The following is a 14,571-nucleotide window of genomic DNA, read 5'->3' as shown; positions in this document are numbered from 1 at the left end:
TGTCCTGGAGACCTGGGGACCTCAGAGGAGGCAGGAGAGCACTGGGCCTTTATGATCTCAGGCAGCCTCTGTCTCCCTCTGAGCCTCGATTTCCCCATCTGTTAAAAGAGGATTCCAGACCCAAAGTGCTCTGGGGCTGCATGGCAAGAACAAAGTCTCTGAGCTTTCACCCAAGCTGTTGGCAAATATTAACTGAGCACATACTCTGTGCCAGGCACTATTGTAGGTGCTTCATTCTGCTCTCAGAACTTCTGTTCTAGATGAGGAGACAGAGGTTAAACAAGAGAGCAAATACCCCCCAACAAAAAGTAGAAAGCCTGGGGCAAGGGCTCTTTGTTGAGGTTCATGGAGCAGACTCTTGCAAAGTCCTGCAGGAAGAAACCCTAGGCAGACAGAACAGCATGTGCAAAGTCCCTGAGATGGGAAGGAGACTGGTGTGTTCTGAAGGTCCAGTGGCTGGGGTCTGGTGACCTGGGGTGGGAAAGAAGCAGTGCGGGGGCGCCGGACAGGAGAAAATGAGGCTGGAGGTGTGACCAGGGCCAGAGGCTACAGGGCCTGAGTCCAACCCCTGAGTCCCAGAAATCCAAGTGGCCGGCACACCAGTGCCCAGCACACAGGAGGTATGCCAGCAGCGCCTGCTGCATGAAGAAATGGACAAAGAGTGAATGAGTGACTCCTGGCTGGGTCCCTAACTCGTTGTGTGACCTTGGGCAAGTGTATTTCCCTCCCTGGGGCTTAGTTTCACTGCTAGTAAGACACCCTGAGTTATTATTTTCAGCGAGTGGCTGGGCTGGGTGCCTGGCTGCAGCAGGCCCCTGTGTATGCTGGCCCCTTCCTCTTCCCAGGACTGTGAGGGACACGGCCAGCATCCCCCCTGGGCCTAGTGGGAAATGTGTGCTCCCCAGGCTGAAGAGGCAGCAACCCTTGGGGGCACAGAAGACCCCCAGCCCAGGCCTTTGTCTCCTGTGACAGTTGGATACTTCAGACCCTTTTCCTGCCCCGTCTGGCGTTCTTTAGGACCCCAGAGGCCCCAGGGCCCACCTCCTGCTCAGCCCACTGGCCTCCCTTCTCCCTCTGTCCAGGGGATGGCCTCCTGTCCTGCAGGGTTGGGGGCTGGACTTGGGGAGGAGGAGGAAGAGGAGGGACAGCAAAGGAAGGAGAGTGGAGAGGCTGAAAGCCAGTGTGCGTCCAGCCTCCACCCTCTGTGGGTGGGCAGTGCAGAGTGCCCAGGCCCCAGGCTATGGGAGCAAGATGAAGGGGGACAGAGGTGGGCAGTGTGCAGGTAGGAAGAAACCCAGGCCCGAGGATCACCCACACACGTGGTGTGGAGACTCCAGGCAGGCAGCCTGCTTCTCACAGTCCTTACTGGGGCATCCAGAGGGCCAGGCCAGATGCCCCAGCCGGAAGGGTCCCTGGGGACAGACCTGCCTTCTGGGGCCATGCACCGGCCACCCACCCCCATGACTTCAGACTCCACAATAGTTATTAACATTTATCAGGATATTTCACAAGAACATCTGAGTTTCTTTCATCTCCTGAAAAGCTGGAAGCTCTCGCCACACAGGTCCATGCCTGCGTGGGGACAGCTGGCAGAGGCTCCCCTATATCCCCATGACTGCTGGCCTCCAGCATGCCTGTCATGAGGGTCTGTGTTGAGACTTGCTGATGACACCAGGCCCTGTCTCCAGCTCTGCTCTGGTTGCCCCCATTGCAGCCAACTGGATCTGTTAAGACCCCCAAGCCTGCCCCGTGCCTCCTGGAGCATCACCAAATGAGACCCCGTGGAGACCCCACGACCAGGCCTTGTCTCCCCCATGCTCCCTCTGCTCCTCGCTGTGTGTCACGGGCTCCTCCAGGCCTTGGTGGCCCTGCACTCAACTTAGGCACCCTTCCTGCAACCCCTCCCCCAGGGTGTCCTGGCTAGGGGTGGGGCTCCTAGGGACCTCCTGCCATACCCCCTGCCATGCCCACTCCCCTTCCCTGCTTCTGTTCCTCTCCTGTGGCTGCACATCTTCTCAATGTCTCAATGGGAATAGACTCCAAACAGAGGGATTTCCTTTCCTCTGCGTTCTCAGGGCCCAGCACTGTCCAAAATGGACAGCGAGGACATTTTTCCGGGCCCTGCTGGGACGCCTCCTGCTTTCACCCTTGTAGCTGGCCCCAGGACATATGGACCGTGATGGAATATAATGTCCTGGTGTACCCCGAGCTGCTAGGGACAGAATGCCCACCTTGCCAGCCTTCCGATGTGCTGACTGAGGACAGGACCCTCCTGAAATTACTGTGGAAGCTTGCGTGCCGGGCTCCCCAGGCTGTTGGGTGGGAGAGGATAGGGCTCAGTTCTGCCCTGGGGCACAGAGAGCTCACTGGGAACCGGCCACGGGGACCCTGGGCAGGAACCCACAGTGGGAGCTGCGGGTGAGGACCCTGGATGGGGGGCCCAGTCTTGCCCCGTCAGACCCCAGCAGAGTGGCACCATGTCCAGCAGGTCAATTCCAGCTGCCCACTTGGTCTGGAACGGTGGGACTCTTGGGGGCATCCTTTCTGTGACTGTTTCCTCAACTGTCAAGTGGGAACATCCTGGGGTTGAGGTGAGACTGGAGTATTACAGAGTTGACCCTGAGAAGGAGCCCCACTAGGCCCGCTCAGTCACTGCATGAGGCAGAGAAAGCAGAGCTCCGAGGGAGAAAGGGCAGGACCAGCGGGAAGAGGCCGCCGGCTGGGCTCCAGGTCCCTTCAATGCCTCTGACACCTGCTGTCCCTGCCTTGGCTCCATGGGCAGGGACTTTGCTGTATCTCCTTGAGTAAGAGCACAGTTGGAAGGGCCTGGCCTCCCCTTCCCAGTGGGCAAGTTGCTGGTATCAAGCAGCTTCAGAACACCCACTGCAGGGTGGTGAGCTCTCACAGATGCAGGATTGAGGCCCAGGTATGCAGCAGGTATACGGCTGCAGCAGCATCCAGGCATAGCAGGGTGGGTATGTGGGGGACGGCGCTGACTCATGCCTAAGCTCACCTGTGCCCTTCCCGCCTCACATGGGTCTCTACTTTACCCGTGTCCTGTCCTACCTCACCTGGGCCCTGCCCACTTCACCTGGGTCCCAACTCACCTGTGCCCTGAGCACCTCACCTGTGCCCTGTCACTCCTTGCCTGGGCCCCACCCCTGCCTCACCAATGACCAGTCATCCATTTCTGGCTCCCACAATGGCCCTCTCGGACCACAGGTATGTGCCCTGCAGGTCTGCCCATGGCTGGGCAGTGACAGGCATCCCTGCAGGGTGCCTTGCGGATGTTAGAGGGATGGGGGTCCCAAGGGACTGGACACCCCTCGGTCATCAGTCCCTAAGTCCCTCTGCTCTCCTTCAAGGCCCTCGGGGCTCTGGTGCAAATAGACCTTCCTGACATCTTTGTGAGTAGCCAGCATTCCCACGATCCCATATCTAAGTCTGGCTCCACTTGCTACAGGGGCAAATGGCCCTGTCTACCTCACTAGCAGGGACACAGAGCAGGTCTCCAGGCATGGCACCTTGTCTGAGGCCCCGCTGCTGCATCTGGGGCAACCGCAGGGGTGTTACTTGTACCCTGCAGGCCTGGATTGGGGTCCAGGGCCTCATTACCGGCTGTGCCCATCTGTTACCCTCATTCTCCATCCAATCACCTGGGGAGACCCTGCCCCAAGGCTGTGTCCACCTGTTGGCTGCCAGCATTTATTTATGTAGATAAGCACTGTTCACCACCGACCAGGGAAGGCAGGCACAAATCTCAGGCCCCCACACGACGCCTGTGTGGTCCCCCTGTAGTTTCGCAGCACGGTTATTCAGGAACCCACCACTCACTCCCTTGGGCATCTCCAAATGGGGTGGCGAGCTACGAGGTGGCACAGGGTGTGCCCAGTCCCCGGGAGAGGAAAGAGGAGAGAGGTGGAGTCCAGGGGGCCAGTATGGTTCAGCTCACATGGATGTAGATGGTATAGATGGGTGGGCAACCATCAGGAGGGGTGGCATGACTGCAGACATCCACCAGGTGTCCCTGGGCACCACCCATGAGCTCCTTCTGTCTTCTGGCGCAGATGACCCCTCACTGCCCACTCAGATGGAGTTTTCTTGACAGTCACCCCACGCCCCACTCTGGGCCACACTGCTGGGCCTGCGGGCAGAGGCCCGGGTCTTTGAGGGACGGGCTGGGTGACCCTGGGCAATTGGCTGCCCCTGTTTGGGCCTCATTTTTCTCCTCTCTGACATGGAGGAGCCCTCCAGGGCCAAGTGCTATGTGGCCTGTTGGTCCCTCAGCAGTCCAGGCTCCCTTCATGCCTGCATGTGGCCTGATGCCACCTCTCAGATGAGTACAGCCCCTGCCACGGTGGCTGTACAGCTAGGAGACGCGGCAGAGACTCAGCTCATGGGGCAGCTGGGGCCTGGGGCTGCTGGGCCCCTGGGCTGGCCTTGGCCAGGCGCCCGTGGGCTGCTGAGCTCAGGGCCTCCAACCACTGCTGCTGCAGCTCGGCGGACGGGACACTCAGGTACAAAGACTGCTGGGCCTGCTGCAGCTGCCACGTGTGTCCAACATGCAGCCTCTCTGCGGGGTCTGGCACACTCACCCTGCAGCCAGAGAGGGGGATGGCATGCAGCAGCTGGCCATCCTGCAGAAAAGGAGAGGAGCCTCAGCACCCCGGCCTCTGGAGTCTTGGCATCACTAAATACCATCTCCCACAAGTGGGCAGCAGAAGGGTGATTCTGGACAGCCGGGGAAACTGAGGCCCTAGGGTCACATGAGCCACCCACCACGTGGGGTTGGCCCCAGGCTGCATGGCCCAGGCCTATCTGGGCGCCACAGGCTTGAGGCTGTGGGCTGCCGGAGCAGGGTGGACCCTCCCCGCCCCAGTGTGGCCCAGCGGACAGAGGACACACCTGGCTGCCTTCTCGAAGGTGCAACACCATCTGCAGGGAGTCCGACTCAGAGATGGCAGCCCACACCTTGCTCCAGGCTGTGCCGCCATCCGACGCCAGCAGGGGGCCACAGAGCAGGCTGGGTGGGGGGTCCACAGTGGCTGGCTTCTAGGGACACAGAGGACAAGTCAGGTGGAGTCTCCCTTGTAAGAGCCACTCTCCAGGAAGCACCAAGGCCGAAGCTCTGGGGGGAGAGAGGAGGGGGAGACAGACTGGACAAGGCCTGGGCCAGCCTGAGCTTCCCCAGGGCCACTGCAAGGCCACTTGGGATTGGGCTGGACCTTCTAGGCAGTGAGACCACAAGAAGGGTCGGGACAGAAATAAAGATAAGGTAGGAAAAAATGGAACAGCAGGGAACCAGAACGTGGCGGCTGTTGATGATTTCCCTGTACACACACACACCTCTCACACGTAACATCACACACACCACACACATTCACACACACATATACACCCATACCACCCCCCCAACACCCACACACACCTCACACACACCACACACACAGTACACACAAACATACACGCTCACTCACATACACATCACACACACACACACCACACACCCACCCTTCCCTTTCTTCTGATGTGTTTAGAGCAGTCATGGACACAACCCCTAGGTCACCAGGAAGCCCCTCAGTCACACCTGGCAAAGCTGGTCCCTGCTCGGACCTGAGACCTGGGTCTCCCAAACACAGCATTTAAAGTGCATGGATGAGGGGGCCAAGGGGGCTGAGCAAGGGGCTCCTCTCTCCTCTGTGGAGATAATCCTACACTCAGTTCTAATATACTGATGCACTTGACCTCTAACATACAGAGACCCTAATTGGGGCTCCAACCAGAGTCCTGGCCAACCTGGATGACCCTCCCTGGAACCTTTGGGCAGGGAAACTGACATTATAAATAGCTTCCCAGAAGACCCCGATGTGCAGTTGGCCTTGAGAATGAATTATGCTCTATGTTACGTGGAGAGAATGGAAAAATGCTCTTTTTTGGAAACCACATTATCACTTTGCCAGCTTTCCTGTTCCCTCAACAAATAGGCACATTGCCCTTGAAGGAGGGCCTGGAAGGCAGCAGCCATGCTCAGGAGGACAGGAGGTGAGAAGGTTGCTGGTGTCCTGACTGCTCCCTAGCCCCCGGTGGCTTGGGCAAGGCAGGAGCAGCATCTCCTTTTGGCAGGGCCTCCAGGCCTTCAATCAGAGTGACCATGAGTGAAGATGACACTTGTTCCCATCTGCTGTGGGCTGAATTGTTTGCCCTCAAACCCATATGTTGGAGCCCTAACCCCCCAGGTGACTGTGTTTGGTGATGGGGCCTCCAAGGAGGTAATTAAGTTCAAATGAGGTCATATATATGGGCTCCAATCCAACATGACTAGTGTCCTCATAAGAAGTGGAGATTAGGGCACAGACACCCACAAAGAGAAGACCGTGTGAAGACACAGGGAGAATATGTCCATCTACAAGCCAAGGAGAGAGGCCTCAGGAGAAACCAGCTTGCTGACACCTTGATCTCAGAATTCCATCCTCCAGGACTATGAAGAAATAAGTTTCTGTTGTTTAAGCTGTCCATCCTGTGGTATTTGTTATACAGCCTGAGCTGACTAATGCACCATCTAACTCCTGAGTGCAAATGCTTCCCAAGCTCTCAGCCATGACTGGATCCTAAGAGCCCAACACGCACACACGTGATATTTGGCATTCAATTGCTAGCTGCTCTCAGTGGCCTATGGACCCAACTGAGCCCTACCAGTCCTGGTCCCAGGGAAGGCGACAGCTCTAGGAGCACAGTCTGTCGAGGCTTCTGGGGTCTTGTGTCTGGAAGGCTCACCAGCCCCAGCCCACTCACCTCTGTGCTCTGCTTGGGCTCCAAGGGCTCCTCGAGGCTGGGGCTCGAGGGGGCCACCAGCTGGGTCAGGAAACACTCTCGGCAGACTCGGCTCTGCCTGCCGTTCTCGGCCTTGAACTCGGAGCACTTCCCACAGATGACCTGCAAGACAAGGGCACCTGTGACCCCAATGCCCAGGGCCAGAAGACTATCCAGAAGGAGGCTGGAAGGAGAGGTGTAACGGCATGTGGAGGGGAAGGGCTTGTCTGTGAGCCATGGGAGTCGGGAGCCTTGTCCACAGGGCAGACACCCCAAGTCTGGCCCCTGCTGGGCCTCCAGAGCCTGCCTTCTTGCTCAGAAGTTCCAGGATCCAAGGGTCTGTGTGCATGGAAAGAAGATTTGGAGGAGGAACTGAGCACATGGAGGCCCCCGCAGCTGGCCTCCTCCCACCTGGACTCACCGCCCCGCACAACTTGCAGTGGTGCTTCCTTTTGATGATGGAGTTGAAGGTCTCGCCGCAGCTGCTGCAGCCCTGCTTCTCCTTGTCACGTCTGGTCTTAGAGGACCCCCTCTTGGGCTCAAGCTGTGGGAGGCAAACGGCTGCAGTCAGCTTCCCAGGGCACGTGGAGTGGCAGCTGTGCGATACACAGGCAATGCACATGCAGGGCAAGAAGGCCGGACGTGCAGAAGGGAATTAAGCAGGAGCCACTGGCCATGGCCCCCTGCCAAGCCTCACTCCCCAGCAGCTGCCCTGCTGTTACACGGGGTGAGATTCCAAGGGGAACAGGAACTCTATGCTTGGAATGGCTTGTCCCACCACGGAGGTCAGTGACTCTGCGTGTCTGCAAAGATAACAACCGGAACCCACACTGGGGGAAGCGGTGGCTGCTCTGCACAGGAGCCTAGACGCCAAGGACTGGGGTGTCCGCACCCAGCATGCAGCCAGGTGGCCCTTGCTTCCACGCTCTGTCCTTTATTTGACCCCAGAGCATGGTGCCTGCTCCATGCCAGGCACTCAGGGGTGTGCAGTTGCCCACCCAACACGGGCGAGAGCACTCTCCTGGGGTGGGAGCAGGGTCAGGGGCTGGACTCCCCTCTCTATCTCCTCCGACGCTGCCTGAATTCCCCACAAAAGAGGGCAGTGATGAGTCCTTTCTGCAAGACAACGGGAAGTCATGAAACATGGTGTGTGCTCAAAGAGGTTAGAAGATCTTTAAGACTAGACACAAGAACACAATAAAGACACAGACCTACTTGAGAATGGACTTGAGGATATGGGGAGGGGAAAGGGTAAGCTGTGACAAAGCGAGAGAGAGGCATGGACATATATACACTACCAAACGTAAAATAGATAGCTAGTGGGAAGCAGCCGCATAGCACAGGGAGATCAGCTCGGTGCTTTGTGACCGCCTGGAGGGGTGGGATAGGGAGGGTGGGAGGGAGGGAGACGCAAGAGGGAAGGGATATGGGAACAGATGTATATGTATAATTGATTCACTTTGTTGTAAAGCAGAAACTAATACACCAAAAAAAAAAAAAAGAAGGGGCCTTTGATAGGCCCCGCTGAGGAGTCCGATGACCCTATCTGAAAACCAACTGGACTCTGGCAAAACCCCCAGAATTCTGGGAAGCTCTGCCTCGACACAGGAAGCACAAATCCTCTTCTTCTGGGCCTGTTAACTGGCCATTCCCCACGGGAAAGTCCCTCTCCATAAACAGCAACAACCGTTATGCCAAAACCAGACCAATGTCCCTGCATTGCTTGCGATACTTATGTTCATTGCTTATCCTTTGGTTTTGAGATTAAACCCATGATATTTTTTTTAAAAAATGCTTTTACTTCTTGTTTGTTTGTTTGTTTGCTTTTACATTTAAACAAGCTGTTTTGTGTAAGGTTTCTCAAAAAGTTTTACAAGAACCACATCAAACTCCTTGGAGCAAAGAGGAATTGGAGAGTGGCAGGCAGGCAGCAGTGGGAGAGAGGTTTTCATTTTATTCTATCACTTTCTATCACTTTACTTTTTTTTTTAAAAAAGTATTTATTCCTTTTTTAGTTAAACATATTTACAAATTTAAAAAAGTCTGATGCAGTCTAAAATTAAGGGACAGGTATACAAATCATACATGGGAGGTAGATGTCAAGGCGACATGTTGGAAGACTGTTTAAAGGTGTCAAGTTACATTGCTAAGGGAAACAAGCAAGTTGCAAAATAATGTACAGTAGCGTATAATGTTTATACCAAAAAGAGTACGTGCATGAAAAAATGACGGGAAGGAAGCACACCCTGATGATCTCATTCGCTGTTTGGGGTAGAGTTACTCTTATCTGACTCTCTTATCTGGATTTTCTCAGGTGTTCACCGAGAACAGCTTGTGAAAGAGGAAGAAAACCAATAGACACGTAGAAAAGCAAACCAGCCACTCACTGACCAGCCCCCCTAACCCCCCCCACCTCCTGCCTCACATTTCCACTGAGGATTGTGTTCCCTCTGCACTGTGGACAGTGGTTTGAGAGCTGGGTGAGGGAACCTATGTGGTCCGCTCTGGCTGCCTACCCCTGGCCATAGTGACATCAGTCGTGTCTAGGACCCCAGCCCCACCAGATGCAAGGGCTTGGGAGGTGAGCAGGAGGCAGGAGGGAGTGAAGGTGGGAGTGGGCACCGACCATGCAGGGTGAGGCTGGGGTGGGGGCCCAGTAGCGCTGTCTGATTAGGTTTCCCCATATGATTAGGAGTGGTGCAAGTTGGGGGACAGCTCCCAGGCCCTTGCCCTGCCCCTCATCAGCCATGAGACCCTGCACAAGTCACTTCTCCTCTCCAAGCTTGGTTTCCTCATCTGTAAAGTGGGGTGAGGAATCGCCCCTGGCCCTGAACCCCGTCACATCACGAGAATCCTGACTGGTTTTGCTGATTGCCTTTACATGTTACCATGGTTCTCAGGAAATGCCCCATCATTTGATGAAACAGCTTTCTAGCTTTGAACAGCCCCAGCCCCTTAGCATTTCCTCTCTGTGTGGGTAGGGGGCGCTGGGGTCCCAGCAGAAAACACAGTCAAGTCACCACAAACTTAAGATTTTAAGAAATGCCACAGATATGTATCAAATTCCCCAGGATGTCAGAGCCAGAATGGCTACTGGAGGTGCTTGTCTCAACCTCTCCCCTGCACAGATGGGGAAACTGAGGCCCAGAGACACTTTTTCGGTTTAAAAGAGAAACACTTAAAATAAGTTTAACATGAGTGTTTCTGAGCAGAATAAAATGAGGTCTGAGATTTGTTTTAAAATATTCCAGAAGAAAGAAGAGTATGTGGGGGTGGGGTGAGGATAGGGGTGGAAAGACAGATAAAACATGAACAGCACAAAGTTGAAGTTGCTCCAGGCTGGTGTGGGGGTCTCGCTGTCTGTTATTTCTACTTGTGTGTGTCCAAAGCTTCCCTAATAAAAATGTGAACAAAATAAGCTAAAAATATGTTCCATATAAACTCTGCACGTTTAAGGAGAAAGAGATGCACTGGTTGGGGGTGAGGGGGACAGAAGGGAGGGGCTTGGGCAATGGAGGCTGTTACGGGCTGAATTGTATCCCCCAAAGGTCATAATGTGCAGTTCTAACCCCCAGCACCTCGGTATGTGACTGGAGAGAGGGCCTTTAAAGAGGTGATTAAGGTAAAATGAGGTCACTAGGGTGGGCCTTAGTCCAATACAACTGGTGTCCTTATAAGAAGAGGAGATTAGGCCATGGACACACACAGAGGCAGGACTATGTGAGGACACAGGGAGAAGATGACTGTCTACATGCCAAGGAGAGATGCCTGTGAACAAAAAAAGAACAAAGAGTGCCACTCCTCATCCAGTTATATAAGGGTTAAGATGCACCCACTGCCGTCACCCACGACCGTGCACCCTGGAGGGACTTCAGGATGAAAAATCAAGATGAGGCATTCTGTGTGTTGGAGAAACAGGCCCCGAGATAGAGGCACATCTCAGAAAGAATTTCAGTGACCCCAGATTCTTGCATCTTCCCATGCAGAGAAAAACACTTAAAAGTATTAACTTAAGGGCTTCCCTGGTGGCGCAGCGGTTGAGAGTCCACCTGCCGATGCAGGGGACATGGGTTCGTGCCCCGGTCCAGGAAGATCCCACATGCCACGGAGCGGCTGGGCCCGTGAGCCATGGCCACTGAGCCTGCGCGTCCGGAGCCTGTGCTCCACAACGGGAGAGGCCACAACAGTGAGGCCTGCGTACCGCAAAAAAAAAAAAAAAAAAAGTATTAACTTAAGATATCTGTTCTTTGTGATACAGCAGGAATCTTTTACCAAAATGTATGCTTGACTACATGTATTTCCTAGCCAAAAAATTCGTACATATACTGGCTCCTCCCCTCCCTCTTACAAGCAGTCCCTCAGAGCTGTCTCCCAGGCTATAGTCCTCAGTAAGATCCTGAATAAAACCTAAACTCAGCTCTAAGTTGTGTGTTTTTCTTTAAGTCGACAGGCCTCAGGAGAAACCAGCCCTACCAACCCCTTGATCCTGAACTTCCAGCCTTCAGAACTGTTAGAGAATAAGTGTCTGTGGCACTTGGTTAAGTAGCCTGAGCACACTAATTCTGGCCTATGCTTCCAAGTTCCGCTGCCTCTGCTCATAGACCCCACTGTGGGCCCCACCACTGTGAGGCCAGTGCTGGCCCCCTGGTACAAGGAGCCCTGGGACCAGCTGGTGCCTCTGAGGGTGATAGGAACACTTGCTCTGCCCAAGACCCCATCACCCTCCTCCTCCATCTCATGACCCCTGACCCCATGGACACTGGGTGTAAGAAAACCTTGGGCCCCCTCTCAGTTTATTCCATGCAGCTCAGGACCACAGAGCCCTGTGGGTGGAAAATGGGTGGCACAGGCCGGACAAGCAATACTGACACTCGCCACAGCCACATGCCTTACTGGAGGCCACCCCTGTCACCCGGCCTTGGCTGCCAGCCACACTCTAGCCCTGAGGCACATCTGTCTGCCCCACTCAGGGCTCCTTCCCTTGAGACCATCTCTCAGGACTGCTGGGGCTCAGACATGAGAAGAGAGAGGAGGGGCCGTCCCTGGGTCTGCTGTGGCCCAGGAGCCTCAGCCCTCTACCAACCTTCGTGGTGACCCTGCCATGCCTGTTTTCCAGGTGAGGACACCAAGGGCACTCGAGGTGGGAGTGGTCAGCGGCAGGGTGGCTGGATCCGCTGTCTTGACTTCAAGCACTTACATGTGCTGCAGAACCTGGGCTCTCCAGACGCTGCGAACAGCGCTGCACAACTGCTGAAAACACAGGGAGGCCATGGGGGCTACTGGGGCATCCCTGAGGGGCAGGGCTGCCCATGAGATGGAGGAGAGGCTGTAGTGGGCCAGGGGTATGTGGCCAAGAGCTCAGCTGCTGAAGGTCAGCAGGGACCCCGTCCTGGCCAGAGGGACCAGAGAGCAGTTCCTAGAGCCGGGCATCTTGGGGCTGGGGCTTGGAAGAGCGACCCATCCTGGCTTCCTTTTCTTAGGCTGCAGTCCGGTGATCAGACAGGGTCTGAGTACCAGCTTTCTTGGCTGGGTACCAGCTTCCTCGGTGCTGAAGACTGTAAGCCACCATGGCCCACACTTGATGCGGCTCCCCCAGGCAGTTCCCAGCACCGAGGGCTGGTGACCAGGTGGCTGAGGTGAGCCCACCTGCATCGTTGAGGACAGGTCTTCCTGGCCAACCATACTTCCTTTTTGGATGAGGATATAGAATAAGTCAACCAAAGGGAGGGGCTCAGATTTTCTCTTTGGACGTGGAGACATTGGAAAGGCTTGGGCCAAGTCTAACCAGGGAGGTGTGGAACCGTGGCTTCCCTAGTAACAGCCAAGTGACTTCACCCAAAGCGCTCAAAATGCACAAGCGTGGGCCTGGGAGGTCTGTGCTGAGGGCCTGTTTCACTCAGCGTTTTCTCTTTAGCAGATTCACTTACAAAGCAGGGAAGCAGGAGGAAAATTCAGGTAAGAATCGGGGCCCAAACAGTGGCCCTGACAACCAGCCTCAGAAGATGGAGCCACACAGTTATCATCGGTCCTAAAGGGTGTGGACATAGGCCTGGGTCTTAGGCCTGGCCCTGTGGTGGGTGCAGCCCAGGCCCTCTTCCCTTCACGGGCAGCCCTGTCCTGGGCTTGGGGTGGGAGGGCGGCACTAAGTCTGTGCACGCTGAATGACGGGTGGCAGGGATGGGGCCTTTCGCGACATCGTGGAAGGGTCCGTATGTTGCCATGGTGGCTCTGGAGCCCTGGGAGGCCTTTTGGACTCTGACATTTCTGTGCTTCCTGAAGAGAGACGCAACTTTTGCTGAACGGGGAAGTCTTTGGATTCTGCAAGACTCCCTTGCAAAACTTCCTGGTTTGGGTATAGCTTTTCTTAGGAAAGAGGGCCTTGTGGGAACTGTGCGTCTGAGGACACCACCAGGAAATCAAATGAGCACACCAAGAGTGAGATTACATTTCCTCTCCAAAAGCTTAACATCTGGTATGTTATAGCAAAGATCACTCTTTCTAGCGCAAGAATTAAAACCCACTTTGAGGTACTTTCCACAAATATCCACTGAGCACATCTCGGACTCGCCCTCTATGGCAGGAGCTTCACTGAGCTGCCCTCCTGGGTCCACCAAAACCTGTGCTCATCAGAAACACAGATGTGAAAGACTATGGCCGGGCCACGGGTGCCGGGGCCGGAGCTGCAGGTCTGTTGCTGACAAGCGTTTGTCTGTTGTAGGGCCTGGGCCTGGCTTGGGGTGGATAAAGGGACTGGGACAAGGAGGCCTGAACTTGAATTGTGATCCCGAGCATTTGGCAAGTCAAAGATGCTGCAGAGCCCTTGGAAGGCTGAGCCCCTGGGTAGAAGAAGGTGGGGTGGCCTGCATATCCACTGGCTGAGCGTCGTCATCGATGCCCAGCAAGTCTGCAGCCTGGCCTGGGCAGACCCCTGGACTGGGCTGAGGCCCTGAGCCTCAGGGGCTCTCAGTTACCTTTTCACCTGTCAAAGGAGTGGGGCAACCAATCGAAGGGGCACCCGAGTGGCCAACAGACACCTGACACAGCTTCTCTCTCTCTTCTCCCCACCCAAGGGAAGGCGAGGGTAGAGGGGGAGGAGTTGCCCCAAGCCTCATGTCAGGACCCACTCCACGTGTTAAAACATTAAACATGTGACCTTCAGGTCCCTTCCAGCTAGAACGTTCTCGGATGGGCACTGCCTCTCATGTGTACCAGCCTCACCTCCTGCTCCTCTCTCTCTGCCTTGGCACTGGATCTTCCTCAGCCCTGTCTCCCTGACCACACAGCCCGCAGCCACTTCCACTTTTCCCTGCATCCACGGACTGAGGCCTGCCTGTGGACTCACCCTACAAAGAATGGGGGTTGCTCACGGCCCTTGATGCCTTCCGGCATGCCCCAGGCCAAGGGTCAGATAGCAGAGGGCCCTGCAGGGGGTCCAGCTCAGCTCCCGTGCAGAGACAGGGAGAAGCAGTGCTTCCTGCAAAGTGCCATCATGGAGGTTGTCAGAGACCCTGGCCAAGGGACCCTGGAGCTGATTGGAAAGCTGAAGAGGCCCCATCTGTCATTTTTCTCTGGGCAGTTAGTTACACAGATGACGCTTGAGTGTGCAAGCTGCTTTTCACGACATTCCTAGATGTTCCAGAAAGGAGCCCAATAGCACACTGCCAGCCTCACACGCACAGTTTGGTGATTCAGAAAGCTGATGGTGGGTTGCTTCATGTGAGAAACACTTGTCAGTGACTCTGGGGTCAGCTGCGAGGGCTT

At 55.4% G+C, this 14,571-nt stretch overlaps 1 protein-coding gene across 1 annotated transcript in view; it reads right to left on the bottom strand.

The window, feature by feature from the left end:
- Positions 1-4,394: 4,394 nt before the first annotated feature.
- FGD3 (FYVE, RhoGEF and PH domain containing 3) overlaps positions 4,395-14,571 on the bottom strand; it is a 34,858-nt gene continuing 24,681 nt past the window's right edge. Inside the window, exons 13-16 of the mRNA XM_060101266.1 lie at positions 7,232-7,354; positions 6,793-6,933; positions 4,906-5,052; positions 4,395-4,637 (exon numbers count right to left, since the gene is read on the bottom strand). Coding sequence (XP_059957249.1) covers positions 4,395-4,637; positions 4,906-5,052; positions 6,793-6,933; positions 7,232-7,354 — 654 coding nt within the window. The remainder of the gene's footprint in view (positions 4,638-4,905; positions 5,053-6,792; positions 6,934-7,231; positions 7,355-14,571) is intronic.

The sequence above is a fragment of the Mesoplodon densirostris genome, chromosome 6, assembly GCF_025265405.1.
Source record: "Mesoplodon densirostris isolate mMesDen1 chromosome 6, mMesDen1 primary haplotype, whole genome shotgun sequence".
Classification (NCBI taxonomy): Eukaryota; Metazoa; Chordata; class Mammalia; order Artiodactyla; family Ziphiidae; genus Mesoplodon; species Mesoplodon densirostris.
This window is presented reverse-complemented; position numbering and strand designations above follow the sequence as displayed.